The sequence below is a fragment of the Diplotaxodon limnothrissa genome, linkage group LG8, assembly GCF_057381915.1.
Source record: "Diplotaxodon limnothrissa isolate DT_005_m linkage group LG8, D_limnothrissa_male_GT1.1, whole genome shotgun sequence".
Taxonomy (NCBI): domain Eukaryota; kingdom Metazoa; phylum Chordata; class Actinopteri; order Cichliformes; family Cichlidae; genus Diplotaxodon; species Diplotaxodon limnothrissa.
The window spans coordinates 23,601,411-23,616,261 of record NC_140603.1 but is presented as its reverse complement, the minus strand read 5'-3'; the positions used below and the strand labels follow the sequence as shown (position 1 = coordinate 23,616,261).

The 14,851-nt window shown below is 46.2% G+C and overlaps 1 protein-coding gene across 4 annotated transcripts; it reads left to right on the top strand.

Annotated features, from left to right (window-relative positions):
• Positions 1 to 251: 251 nt before the first annotated feature.
• Positions 252 to 4,267, top strand: socs3b (suppressor of cytokine signaling 3b). Of its 4 annotated transcripts, XM_085361529.1 has the most exons (4): positions 259 to 462; positions 572 to 993; positions 1,253 to 1,604; positions 1,712 to 4,267. In XM_085361529.1, the coding sequence occupies exons 3-4, from the start codon at positions 1,470 to 1,472 to the stop codon at positions 2,267 to 2,269; spliced, it is 693 nt and encodes a 230-aa protein (XP_085217655.1). In that variant the 5' UTR covers positions 259 to 462; positions 572 to 993; positions 1,253 to 1,469; the 3' UTR covers positions 2,270 to 4,267. The 4 variants fall into 4 exon arrangements, with proteins under 4 accessions (XP_085217657.1, XP_085217655.1, XP_085217656.1 ...); XM_085361531.1 differs by lacking the exon at positions 572 to 993 and having other exon boundaries at positions 252 to 313; XM_085361530.1 differs by lacking the exon at positions 572 to 993.
• Positions 4,268 to 14,851: the final 10,584 nt, after the last annotated feature.

Sequence of the window (14,851 nt, the reverse complement as noted above, 5' to 3'; positions counted from 1 at the left end):
ACTTTTTCACCTTGTCGAGAAGGGAATCCAGCAGCAGTACCAGGAAACAGCCCGGTAAAGGTCACGCTGATTATTTATTGGCGATCCGCCAAGAGCGGGCGCGAGCCCGCGCGTGTGTTCTTTTGCGTGCGTGAGCGTGCGTTCGTGTGTTTACTGGAAGAACCTCTGAACGGAGGGGGGCGGAGCTTTACGAACATCGGCTTTACTCACTGGAAACAACCTCCAGTAAACCTCCTCCCCTCCCCTCCTCCCCCAACACACACACACGGGGAGTTCTCCGGCAGATACCGCTGCCGACACATTCCTCTGCTCGGTAAGGAAACCCACACGCTCTTTTGGATACTTTTTTTATGGATTTTAATGCCTGAGTTAATATTTTTTCAAGCACTACTTTCGGGTAGTTTGCGTATCTTTTCTTTTGGCGACGAGCGGCTGCGGCGCTGGGCTGTGTGTATCCACAAGGTAAGTTAAAACATTTAAAAGCGGTTCGCTGGTCATCGTCTTAAAGTAGGCAAAATGACAGAAAACTGGGGTATGGGGCACTTTAAAGCGCTGTGGTTTTATTTAGCAGCTCGGGCTCTCGCTGAAGACGGTCCTAAAAGTGTTAATGCTCGGGGGGTTCGCAGTATCATCAGTAGTGGACCGAGTTTAACGCCAGTGGCTCCGTAGCAGTTCTGAGTCGCTATGGCGCCTGCACTGTCCGGTGAAGCCGACTTCCAATTCCCGTAGAGCCTGCAGGGTATCTTGGGAAACCAGAACCAGACGGGACACCTTTTCAGTCATCGTGAAACCGGAGAACGGGGCCTCCGAGCAGGAATACAGCTATTTAGCAAAGAGAAATGGAGGGGGTTAATAGAAGAAAAAAATTGCGCTGGCTGGACTCTTTCACAGTGACCCCGATTCAGAAATCCCTTGTTGCGGTGCGCCCGATCGAAGACAATTGAAAGCAATCAGGATCCAGTTGCTGTCTGGCTGCACGGTGCAGCAGCACGAGTAAGCAGTGCATTCATTTAAACTAAATATAACCTGCCTGCTCGCTGCCCGCTCATGCCATATGCATTTGTTACAGTCGCCATAACTGCATTTTTATGGGGGTAAACTGAGAGCTTCAGTGTGGCACAGTGGCCATTTATTTCTCACTGCCTATGCAGGAGTGAAATTCAAATGAGGCTCTATGGCTCTATATTTGCAAGCCAAGATGAGGTTATATATAGCTGGAAGTGCTTAATCTTTGCTCACTGTCTCCCTCCAGCTGTGTATAGGTGCTCTCTACCAGCCCCTCTCTGGATGCATCAGACTCCTCTTCCCCGGGGCCCTGGACCCGGTGTGTGACCCCGCCATCCTCACCCCGCTCCCCCCCTCGTCTCCCCTCTCGCTCTGCTGCCGACTCTCTTCCACCTGTCCAATCCCGCGCTCCTTTTCTGGGCCCCCTGCCTCTCGATCAGCAGGGAGAGGCAGGGGGCCATGGCATGGCCATGGTAACCTTTGCAGGACACAACCCCCTTGCCATGAGCAGCATCACCTCTCCAGAGGGCAGGGTTCAGGGGTCGAACTTTACCCCGCATCATTTCAAGCCCTTCAGCTCGCATGAACACTACCAGCAGGTCAGTCACATCTGAGGAGTTAGCTAAACTATTACGTTTTGTGTGTGTGGTTTCTTTGGCATTCTTGGAAATTCAACATGGCTTTTTTTTTTTTTTACCCGTTTCAGGTGATGCGTGCACTGCATAAGCTTCAGCAGAGTGGCTTTTACTGGGGAGCTGTCGGAGGCCGGGAAGCCAGCTCCCTGCTACGCTCTCAACCCCCTGGCACTTTCCTGGTCCGTGACTCCTCAGACCACCACCACTTCTTCACACTCTCTGTCCAGACAACTAAGGGAACCAAGAATCTGCGAATCCACAGTGAGGGAGGAGGCTTCTTCCTACAGCCAGACCCCCAAAATACCCAGGAGCTCCCGCAATTTGACTGTGTGCTGAAACTCGTAGCGCACTACATGGGGAAGGGGCAAGATACTGAAGGGACCAAGGAACGGGCGAGTGGGGACAATCCAGGAGAGACAAAAACAAAGGCACACAATGTTTATCTGATCCATACCGGTGGGGAGAAAATCCCACTGGAATTGCGTCGACCCCTCTCGACTTGTCTCTCCAGCCTGCAGCACATGTGCAGGAGGACGCTGAACAATCAGGGCTTGGGGGCGTCTGAGCGGACTGAGCAGCTCCCGGACACACTTAGAGACTACCTGGAGGAGTATGATGCTCCTATATGACTGACAGGAACTGCGACAGGTTCTACTGCATGGACCAAGTGCCAGGATTACAGCACGGACCAGCTCTCGGTGAATGCGAGATTGTCTGTGTGGACATAAACTGACCAGACTGAACCTTAAGTGCTAACATGAGGTCAGTTTTCCAGAATCAGCTGATCACTGATCTACTCTGGGTCACCCGCTGACCTTCTGGGGATGAGGAGTGTGATTTGGGTAACCGACGATTACCTCGTCCGTCCTGCTTTGCAAAAACACACAAAAACAAAAACACTGACCACTCAAGTGAGTGGCAGATGAAGCCTGAGGTCAAAGGTCAACGTTTCCTATGACTGACTGAGACGCAGAGCAGTGCCTCGTAGAAGATTAACCTGACTGGTCAATATTAACGATGGCAGCGAAAGGCATGATCAATGCACCACCAGTGATATTTTGGTGGGTTTAATGTGCTTCAAAGCTGCTGCTGTCTGCGTGACATTTACAACTGGACAGACAAACGGCAGTGGGTAGAGAGAGTGGGGGGTGGGGGGTTTCAGAGAAAAGGCAAAGTCCAAACGAGGGGGGCCCTGTACAGAGAACGCACAGGATTTGTTTGTCTGAGCGTGAGTGTGTGTGTGAGTGTGTTTGTGTTGTGGTGGTGCACACATTTCCATTGCTGCTTCCCGCAAGTGTTGCCTCATAGAGGGGGAGTGGGATGGTCATGCACTCTAGCTCCACATATGCAAACACACACCCACACCCTCAAACACACGCACAGGTATAGACCACATGAAGGTTTTGTTAGCATGGGAGTTTTGGGGGGATGGGGGGAGGTTAAAAAAAATAATTACTAAGCATTTTCTTCTCCTATGTGTTCCTTGTTCCTGATCCATAACCATTTGACTGCCCAGCCCCCCCTCCCCCTGCCTTTTTGTTTCAGAGATGCATGTATGCTTTGACAGTGACAGAAAACAGGCCGCTCTTGCCGAGACAAAAGCTTTTTTACCGGGACAAAAGCCCTGGCATGGGACCAAACAAAACAGCAGACCTTATTTTTATCCCGACTGGCTGGAAAAATGTCAGCGACACTGTAAAGCTCCTTGGGGGAATGATGATAATGGTGATGATCCCAAAGATGCGGAGAGGGCGAGGATTTTAAAGCAGAGGGAGGAGTGGGATTGGGAGAAGGAAACTGAAAAGGAGGGGTAGACTTGGGGGAGAAAGGTGGGAGGAGACATACTGGTATACAGCTAAACAAAAACTCCGATAAGAGGAAATGATAGAGCACAACAGGACGCCGCTCCTGTAAATATAACTGCCCTGTGTGAGGGGGAAAAAGATTTTAGCTGAGTCTTATTTCTGTCTTGGATTATCATCTCCGGCTCATTTCTATTTGTTAAAATGCCCCAGTGTGTTTGAATATCTGTCTGCCTTCTCCTGTAACTTCAGAAAGGATTTGTATTTTTTACTTTTTTGTCTACTTTTCCATCATAACCTCTGGAGGAGGAGAAGTGAACAGTTGGACTTGTCTGAATGTTAAGGATACACTACACTTTTCCCTCAAGTGATTCTTAAAAAAGAAAAGAAAACAGCCTTTTGTAAACCAGAATTCAAAACTTAGATTTGATCAAAAAAAGGAAGTGCTTTTGCTGTTTGACCCGTACCTGTGATCCATATTGGAGTGGCAGCCTTTTATGTTTTTGTCTGTTTGAGCTCACATGGCCACTCGAGGCGAGGGCGGCACACTTTTTTTTTTTTTTGGTCAAATCTGGGTCACATCAACACCAACTCTCTTCTTTTTTTTTTTTTTTTAAAAACATGTGTTGCACCGGTGGACCACGTGTATGTGAATCATATTGTCTTTTATAAAGACTCTCTCGCAACAGGCTGGCCACTAGTCTGGCAATACAAGCTGTAATACCTGGAATGACAAAGCATTACAGAAATAAATGAAAAGGAACGTTGCACATATTTATATTTCTAAAATATTTCAATAATTTATATTAAAAAGCACTATTTTTACAAAAGTCAATGCATTTGCCTTGTGTCTTAATTTACTGTTTTGTTTTTCTTCTTTTGAACTTCCACCAATTCAATATTGACTGCACACACTTTTAATTTACTCTAATAAATTGTAAAATGGTTTTTATTCCAGCAATTCCTGGCCTCACAGCAAGACTATTTACTTACAATTGGGATTTCCTAGTTAAACAAAGCAGTGTTTATTCAGTCGGCACACTTTGAAAAAGAGTGAGCAGCAGCACACGAGGAGGACGCACATTCATCACCGGGTTAAAGTTGCTCCGATCCACGCTTCTCCGTTTCTTTGCCAGAGGATTGTGGATAAATTCCACAGGGATTGGAGAACGTATAGGGAAGGATGGAAGGAAAGGATGGAGGGAGGGCACAGCTGATGTGCACATGGCACAGTAACAAAGGGTTTCCCAGAAGGAGAGGGTTTAGGTCAACGTCATGCATGCACACTTTGACACAGCAGTCACTGTGTGGAGAGCTCACTTTGGGCTGGACCTAACTGGAAAGGAATGCAGTGGGGTTTTATACATCCTGCCTGAGGGGCTGAAAGAGGATGGTGTCCTCCAGGGAGTGTGTATGGATATGTGTGTGTGTTTGAGGTCAAATAGGTGAAAGGGTCCACGTGGAGGAGATTTATGATCGTCTGTGGTTTTAGTTTTTTTGTCTTTTAGTGCGCAGCCAAAGCAGAGTGTGTGTGTGCGTAAGTGGTTGGTCAAGCTAGATTGCGCCTGTTGGTAAAATTAAGCAGGAGGTGAGTTTCTTCATTTCTACACCCCCCCCCCCCCCCCCCCCCCTCATTTCCCCGAACACACACACACAGATATGGTTCCCATTCCCTGCATACCTTGTGCTCTGTCTGAGGCTGGCTTCCAGGAAAGAGGCACTTTAATTGAGTTGAGTTTTTACGGCTCTTGCCTGGTGTTAATGTGTGTTTCAGAAGGAGGGAGTGTGTGAGGTAGGGGAGTCCTGAAGAGGAAATAATTGCTTAAAACAAGAAATAAAAGATGCTGAGAGAATATTAAAATCAGATAAGGAGGACCTGGGAGATTTTCCTGATTTTTTTTTTTTTATGTCATACATGTGCTGTAAAAATGGTGGATCCTCATTTTAATATGGCCAAAGTTTCTACATTTAAGCCTTGTGAGCTAAAATTGAAGGCTTCAGGCTCTTTTCTGCTCTCCTGTTCAAACCTTTTGTTTGAAAGGTGGCTTAAAGGAACTGCACCACAGCCCAGTGTAAGATAAACGAGGATTATTTTGAACTATGAGTCATGCAAAGCGACTCTGGTCAAGTCCAAAAGGTTAAAACCAACATTATTTTTTCTCTACTTATCTCCTCTCTCCTATGTTCAAGATGAGATTAAGCAGTTATATTTTGATCTCCCTCACATCCCTTAAAAAATAGAGGAGTAACCTCGTCTACCTCACTGGGCCAGCCGCCAGTGCTACACACATCTCTCTGGACTCGAGCCAACCTAAGACCTCTGTGGGAATCACAGGCTAATGTTTAATAACTGTTTTTACAGCTCACCTCAGTACAGGTAATTACAATGATTCAAAAACTCGGTTCCTCATTTTTTGCCTTGACACTTCCAGGAAAAAACGCATCCAGGGTTGCTGTTTGGACGCTGGTGTGCGTCTGTGCGCGAGTGCAGATGACACTATTTGTTTATGAGAGGAAAACTGAGTGGGCACTTGGAGAGAAGGATGACGTAGGTTAGGAGACAAACAGAAAATGAGTGAGCCTTCTTCCCAAAATCCAACCAGAACAATCCAGTTTTACACACAACACATTGTTCAAATAAGCCAGCTCAGCTCGCTGTGACTCATCTTATGTTCCCCATAGTTGCCTAGTGAGTGGCGCTGGAATATTTTGCCTGTGCGTCGTGAATCTCACACACTCACAGAAAGTCTTTCCACCGTGATTCATTTTTTTCGGGTTATGACTTGCTGTGTCCAGCTCAACAGTTGTCAACAGTGTCCCCGCCAAACACAACACCCGGGTCTCAAACAACTGAGCTCCATTTGGAGAACCCCCCCCAACCCAACAATCAAAACACTCGCACCAACGTTTCGGGCATTGCCTCTCAAATTCAAATTCAAATTCAAATTTTATTTGTCACGTACACAGTCATACACAGTACGATATGTAGTGAAATGCTTGGACAACTGCTCGTGACCTAAAGAAAACAAAAAAGGAAAAGGCTATGAATAAGATAGGAAATAAATATGAAAAATTAAAAAGGGTAAATTTAACTAGGAAGGAATAAAATATAAATTAAGGTTAAAAATGAAATAACTGTACAACACAAATTAGAATGAAGGGTAAATTTAACTGGGAAGAATAAGATAAAATATATAAATTAAAGTTGAAAATAAAATAACTGTACAACAAAATACACAATATAGAACTATATAAGAATGTATGAAGAAATCTAAATATAAATAAATATATACACAATAACAGCAGCTGTACAAGTATTAACTGGAAATGAAGAATATAGTGACCAGTGTTGTGCAAAAACAATGTCCAGAAAGTCCAGTGTGTGTGTAAGAACCATATGTGTGGGTCAGTACTGTGTGGTGGTGTGATTGAGAGACCGTATCGCCTGCGGGAAGAAGCTCCTCCTCAGTCTCTCTGTGTTGGTCTTCAGGGAGCGGAATTGCTTTCCTGACCTCAACAGAGAGAACAGTCCATTGTTGGGATGGCTGAGGTCCTTCACGATCTTCCTGGCCTTGGTCCAGCACCGCCTGCTGTAGATTGAGTGCAGGTCAGGGAGCTCGGAGCGGATGGTGCGCTCAGCTGACCGCACAACCCTCTGTAGAGCTCGTCTGTCCTGCATGGTGCTGTTCCCGAACCAGGTTAAGATGTTTCCCGCCAGGATGCTCTCTATGGTGCATGAGTAAAAGTTCCTGAGCACCTTGGAGGGCAGTTGGAAGTCTCTCAAGCGTCTGAGGTGGTAGAGACGCTGTCGGGCCTTTTTCACCACGGTGTTGATGTGACAGGACCATGACAGGTCCTGCGTGATGTGAACTCCGAGGTATTTGAAGCTGTCCACTCTCATAACTTTAATGCTGTGTTTTAATGCAGCATAAGGAAGTGAGAAGCAAGTTGAGCAATAAGAGGAATACTTTTCAAAATGTAAGCCAGTTTTACTCCTGGAGCCTGATCAAAATTGAAGTGTGCTATCTGCAGCTTCTTTTGTGTTTTATGTCATTTTTGCGCTCTTGCCAAAGTCAGCCACAACACGCATAGAAGGAGGAAAGAATATTAAAAGGTTAGGACTGTACTCTACAACTAGCAAGTCACAACCATCTTCCAGGAAAGGCCCCTTGGACTGCTGATTATTTCTTCCAGTAAGGCTTTTTCTTGCCTGATCGGTGCTTATAGGAAAGGCGTTGGGGTTGGCCCATCAGTTCGAGTATTGTCACAGCCGCTTCTGATAAAGCCAGACCAGCTTCCAGGAAACCAGACATTTACCCTCCAGCATTCCATCATTCCTTCACCATCAGTGCACACAGACAGAGACGGAGAGAAGCAGAGGGAGCAGAAGGGGTATAACAGCGATGGGGATCAATAAAAACCATATGGGAAAGAATACATGCAGTTAAATGCACAAGTGCATGTATGTGTTTTGTTTGTGTGTGCACAAAGCGCCTTCACTTGTACTCACTGACAGTGACGCATCACAAACACATCCAAACAAACACAATATTCCTCCAAGCCTACTACCAATCATCCGTGCTGTACAGTTACGCTCTCTGCAGCACTCAAAACCTCTAGTGATGATCTTTACTTTCGCATAAATCATCACTTATCACCCTGGAAATCCTGGGTGTGTCTCTGACTGACTGGAAATACTCATATGGCTAACTGAGATTACCCCAAAGTAACTAAACTGTTTGTAAAAGGCACGTTGTATTAGGCACATTGTTTAACTTGTACTTTCTCCCCCCTCTCTCTTCATTCACAGCTGCACAAGCGTACCGGCAGAGAAGCTCAGATGCCAAATGGCTTACTGTAACAGCGTGGACTCGGACCAAACCCTCTAACACTCTCAGGTGTCACCGTGTCCCTTCAGCCAGCAAACAGGACTGCACAGTATTTGAACTTCAGACTGTAGCAGACACGCACATGAGTTCAAACATTACCATATGCACATACATATGTGGTGAGTAAGGGGTTTTTTAGGCCACGAATGAATGGCAACGCCTGTAAACTACCTACAAACTCGCTGCAGTGCTGCAATAAAATAAAAGTCCAGCATTTGCAGTTTAACTGGAAGTAAAATGTTAAAGGGAAGAGCAGAATTCTTTTTTTGTGTGTGTCATTTAAAAGCCTCGTGTTTTCATTAAGATCTGCCGACACAAGAAAGCCAAAGACACAAACGTCAAAAGGAAATGCAAACAAAGAAAAGCAAGCATGCAAGAAGGAAGGAAGATTTTAAGAAATGATTAAGGAGAAGGAAGCATTCCTGACAAAAAAAGCTCCTATGAGGCTTTTCTAAACAATCTATCAACGCCTTCTTCTGCAGTGGAACATGTGACAGACTTGTTAGCCAGCAGTTCCTTATTTACACATCGGTTATCGAGCAACATTATCTATAATTTGTTGTAGTTAAGGCCACTTTTAGCTTGTGTTTTTGGTCTTTACAAAATCCAGAAAGAAGTGATGCAGCTCTTTCTTTTTCCTCCTAACGATCATTTTTATTTAAAGAAATATTTAAAAAAAAACTTTAATTAAAAAGTCCAAGTTTAAGGACAATGATGCATTTGTTTTCCTATTAGTGTAGTAGAGCCTCTGTACATGGTCACAATGGATTTTAAATCAAATAGCTAAGGTGTAATTGAAGATTTTAGCTTTTTATAAATAGCCCCCCATTTTCAGAGGCTCAAAAGTAACTGAATATCTGCCTGACGACCAGTTTCATGGTCAGGTAAGTCCTGTTTGCTTTATTTCCATAAAATAAGTGTTGAACAACGTCTCTCAATATGACGTCCAAATACATGTCAAAAAAAGCTGAAAAACTAAATGAACATATCAGAAAGGTATTAAAAAACGTTAGGAGTGGTTAAATCTGTAATTTAATCATTTACTTTCGTAGATCTTTAAAACGAGTGAATGCACTGACCAGCTCAGTGACATCAAAAGGCCTGAAAAGACCAAAGAAACTACAGTGGATGATCACAGAATTATTTCCATGGTTAACAAAAATACCTTCACAACACCGAGTCAAGAACACTCTGGAGGTTCTTGGTTCTTCTTGAGGAAGCAGGCGTTGAAGTCTACAATCAGAAGAAGCTTTCCTGAATGTAAACCCAGAGAGTTTACAACAAGGTGCAAACCACTGGGTACATTTAAAAACCAGAAGGTCAGATTAGACTTTTCCAGAAAACATCTAAAAGAGCCCGAACTGCTCTGAAAACAATTCTCTGAAAGCAAGATGAACTTGTTACATATTGATGGGAAGAGAAAATTATGAAAAGGAAACAGATTATGATCTGAAGCATACCACATCATCAGTCAAACATGGTGGAGGCAATGTTATAGTACAGGTCTGTACGGCTGGAATTAATGGAATCAGGAATCAAGTCATACAGAGAGTAAAGTTTCATCTATATGTTTATCTCCTGTCTTGGTTAGTTTTCCTTTCTTTGTGATTGTACACCTCCCCCTCACCCGTGTTGTTCCTTAAACTTGTTTACAATTACCCAATAACCTTCGCCTGTACCGATACGTCCTGCCATGCACTCCTCAGTTACCAGTTTGTTTTGTATTTCTTGCATTTCAAGCATTAAAGGTGAGCATTGCAGTTTGTGGGATTCCTCGTGTTCTCTCATGGTGTTATTATTGATCTCCTTGTATGTGTGACTTTTTTTGGGTTGTACTTGGATTTTTGCCTTACGCCTGCCCCTTACCGGATTTGTTTGCTCCACTTGACTGATCACTCTGTCAATGACCTTGTGTTGTTTTCTGATTAGATTTGGATTCACTTTGCCTCTCTGTGTCACGTTGTGAAATTCCCCCCCTCAAAAAATAAGTGACATTCATTAAAATTTCATTTTTTAAGTGTTTCCCTCTGGACGCAAACAAAAAATAAATGTCTTTGGCTCTATTTTGATCTCTTCCCAAACATTTCGTGCATTCATTACATCGATTTTAACGTGGCTAAAGTTTCACATGTTTGCACCAGCTGTCAGTCTGAGCCACGTGTTCACATACTGATTCTCAATCATCTGCCTAGAGTTAGATCTTCAAATCTTCTTCCTATGATTTTAGCTTATGGCACAAAAACCTTTTAATGAGCAGGACTGAACAGGTTTTACAAATTCTGTCATGTCCTTTGTCCTGGTTATTTCAAAAAGTGTCTATGGTGATGTGTTTTGATAAAACTTCTCTGCTGCAGACAAAATGTGATGCGGCTCTTGAGCAGCTAAATGCTTCACTTCCTTCGACTGACTCTCTTTTGTGTGGAACAGGATTTTTTTCCCACTGAAAACAGCCCACTGCTGTGGCCAACAACACCAATATAAGAGCAAACTAAAAGAGTACACTTGGCGGCTAAACAATGAGTTGTTTTCACATTCCCATTTAATTCACTGTTGCTGTAAAATATTGATTATAGTTGCTTTTATGGTGCTAAAGTAGAGATGCAGCTGAAGGGAAGCGGATTTATCAGTTAACTTAGACCTAAACTTCTGGTCTCAGATTTGCTTAAAAACCTTTCATCTAATTAGAAATCCCAGTCTTCAATTAATTCAATACAAAATATTACATAGAGTGCACTATACAGGTCATCGGATGTTCAAGATGGGCTTTACGTCTACCAACAACTGCTCACACTGCCAAACCAATTCACCGGACAATTATATCCACGCTCTTTGGTTCTGTCCACCAGTTCAGAAGTTTTGGCGCGAGATATGTGAAGACTTATCGAAGTGTCTGAAATGTAACATTCCAACTTCCCCCTTAGTGTGTTTGTTAGGCAGCTTAGATAATGTCACTTCAGAAAAGAATATCGCCCATATGGTTTTCACTGCCCTATGCATAGCCAAGAAAACAGTCCTCATGAACTGGAAAAATAAAAATAATCTTAATTCTAACCAATATAGAAATTATCTATTAGATTACATTAGTCTTGATACAGCCTCTGCCACCACATCAGATCAATTGCTCTGGGCTCCTTTGATCAGCTCCATCACCTAGTGGGGGTGGGGGGTCATAGTTGTGATTGGTGTGGGGGTAGGGACAGGCTTAGGGCGTCGGGGGGTTCCCCGGAGGCATCTTCCTTGGGGGGCTCAACCCGGGGTAGCGGTCATGTCCGGTTAGGGGCTCTGTTGGCTCTCTGGTGACTGTTTCCTCGCGGCTGCGTGCAGCGGGGCTAGGGGAGGGTCTGTGCTGACGGACGTGGGTTACTGACCTGGTAGCCTGGCTGCCCCTGGGTGGGTCCGGGATGGGCGTGAGGTTCTGGGGGCGCTCCGTCTCTGGGCTGGGACCCGGACCGGGCCTCGGGGGCTTGGGTCCTGGTTGGTGTGTTGCCGGGGTTGTGGGCGGGTGGGTGCATGGGGGCCCAGCCCTGGAGCAGGGTGCCGCCGGTGCGTCGAGCCACCTGGGGGGCTCTTCAACTGGTGGGGGAGATTGTCACATCTTGCAGGAGCTTTCCTCTCCTCAGGAGCTGCCTCTGCAGGAGGGGGAGATACAGGAGAGGTGGAGGAAGATCTCAGCCTGGGTGTTTATTGTCTTATGTAGTCTGGAAGATGAGTGGATGGTGGGGTGGGTGCAGTTTTCTCTGTGGTGGGGTTGGGTGGACTGTCCCGGGCTCTGTGGGGCCGGGCGGCGCTGCTGCACTGGGCCCGGTCTGGATGGGCCTGGGCCCCCTTTCCCTGGCGGGTCGCGGAGTATGGGGGTGCCTACTGGGGTCAGCGGGGGAGCTGGCCCCAGGGAGGGGTCACTTGCCCCTCCCTTCCTTCCCTCCCCATCTCCAGCTGCCTCCCTCTTCCCGCTCCACCACAACCACCCACACATGCAGGGCCTTGGAGTAGGGGTATGTCACCAGGGTGCAGAGGAGGCTACCCCCCCCTCTGTCCCCTTCTGGCTGCCTCTGCCTCAATTTTATCCCACAACTTAGACATTCACATTACTCACACTCTCATTACACATACATATAGGATCTTGGGGGTGGGCACGATACACGGAGTCCAAAGTACCATCAGGGTGTACACCCCACCCCTGGCATCGTTGCCCACCTCTCAATTTTAAATACACGTAGACATTGAGGGCTAGCAGGAGGGACCATGCGCTTACCTGCTGCTCTCTGGCAGGTAGCTCCATGCCCTCCTGGGTTTTAAATGCACCTTAGAACACACATGCATCAACATTACAATGAGCGGGTGGAGGGAGGTTCGGAGTCTTCTCTCACCCCTGTTCTCTGCGACCTGCTGGAGCAGGGGGGCTAGGACTAGGAGGAGGAGTTGGCCGTCCGACTGCGGTCTGGAGTGTGGAGCCTTCCTGCTGCTGCGGAGTCGGGGCGGTCTGCCTCCCCCCACCGCAGGGAAAAGGGAAACACCACCTGGGTCTGGGTGCAGTTCCCCCCTCCAGGGGCGGGGGCACCTAGACCCGGTTTGTAGAGTACGCTTGGGGAGTGTGATCGTGTGTACAGCGTCTCTTTATGTCTGTCTCCACGTTGGTTGAGTGTGGAGTAAGTGCATATGAGAGCATGAGGGTGGGAATGGATGTTTGTATCTGTGTGTGCCTGTATGTCTGTGTCTATATGTCATGTTGGGTGTCAGGCGCCACCTCTCTGGGGACATCTCAGGCCCTCCAAGGTTTGGAGGCCTATCTCCCCCTACCACCACTTCCCCTGCCAGTGGCGGACCCCCTCAGACATCGGTGCGTTGGTGGTTCTTTGTGTCCGGGGATGGGCGTCCAGGTACACACCGGCTCACTCCTTGGCGGCCGCTTATCGGGGCCTGGAGCCTGGGGCTCGCTCGGGCCACTTCGGAGGTGGGGTGCCCCCGGCCTCTCGGCCTGGGGCTCGGTCACTCAGGCGCAGCTGGCTGCCGGCGGAGCTCACGGGCGCGTCACTGCAACTCCCCCTGGCTTCTGCTCCGCGGCTGCTGAGTGAGCCCTCATCTGGGACTCTCCTCAGCTCTTTCCGGGACAGTGGCGCAGCTGCCCCTCTGTTGGTCTTCCTTGGTCTCTTGTGTTCTGGGGGCCTCTGGATGTCTGGAGTTTTGATCTCCTCCACACCTGCTTCACGCCCTGGAGGACGGGGCTGTGGCCCCCCCACACCCTCTAGCAGATTATTACATGAAGGAACCTTTTAAAAAAAAAAAAAAAAAACAAGCGCGTCCATGCTCACAGGTGTACACACGGGTGATCACACCCACAAACTACACCCTTTTTGGCTCCTACCTCAAAGCACACTGTGTTCTGTTGATCTTATGTGCTGCACAATAATGTTTAACATTTAGTATTTACTGTCATATTCCCATATATCATTGTGATGTTGTTTATTCTATTACTCTTGTTCTCTTCTGCTTGCTTTCTTTTTTCTTTCTCAGCAGGTGATCCAGGTGATTGATATATGCATTTTTTTTCTCTGCCCGTTCTGTTGGTTTTTGGTTTTTGCCCTTCTCCCCCGTCCCTCTTCTCAGCTGTTTCTCTTTCCCTCTTTCTTTCTCCCCTTCTTTCCCCCAGTCAAGTCTGTCCCGTATTCAGTAAGTGAAAATAAAATAAACAATAAAAGGTGAATCAAATGGACCATTACGGCAAGGCTGGGATGGTCAGTTTGGTAAAGTAAATACGTTGGGCATCTTTCTTTGCCTTTAGACAACAATTCTGATGGCAAAAGAGCCAAACGGGACAGGCAAAAAAAAAAAAAAAAAAAAAAAAAAAAAAAGAGATGCAGCTGAAGGCTGTAAAAAAAGCTAGCTGGGCTTGAGTTCAGGGTTTTTTTTTTGGGGGGGGGGGGGGGGGGGGAACAAATGACTCATATTTTCTTATGTTTATGTCAAGTTGAATATTTAATCTCAGTGTGTCTGCTAGTAACAGTCAGTTAAATAAGACTCTTTTGCTTATTGGATGCACCCTTTGGGTCCAATAACTCCTGAGACCTTTGCACCATTGCTTTCAATCTCAACTTCCTGTTGACAATGCTATTGTGCCTCTTAAAATGTCTAATGTTTAGTTTGTAAAGGTTGAGGCGTTCCCCACGCAGTGGCACAGTATTTATAATGCTGTATATTTGTATCTGTATCGTGTATAGAGGTCGTTCTTTGTCTAGGGCGTTTGGTCTATCTCCTTTATGAACTTCAGTCTTACCTAAGGCATACAAACCAATCTATTATACTCCCAGATGCTCTCCAAGAAGAGAGTTTTTGTTGTTAGTTCTGGCAAACATCCATCCATCCATTTTCTTCTGCTCATCTAACTTGGGGGGCCCAGGGGGCTGGAGCCTATCCCAGTTGTCATAGGGTGAGAGGCAGGGTACATCCTGGACAGGTCACCAGTCAGTCGCAGGATTATTACATAAAGACAGAACACCATTTACTCTCCCATTTACGCCTACAG

Bases quoted from the DNA above. Each gene is read 5' to 3' on its own strand.
- socs3b (XM_085361531.1), top strand. From the start codon at position 1,470: ATGGCCATGGTAACCTTTGCAGGACACAACCCCCTTGCCATGAGCAGC. The intron at 1,605-1,711 runs GTCAGTCACATC...TACCCGTTTCAG, and splicing joins CGCATGAACACTACCAGCAG to GTGATGCGTGCACTGCATAA.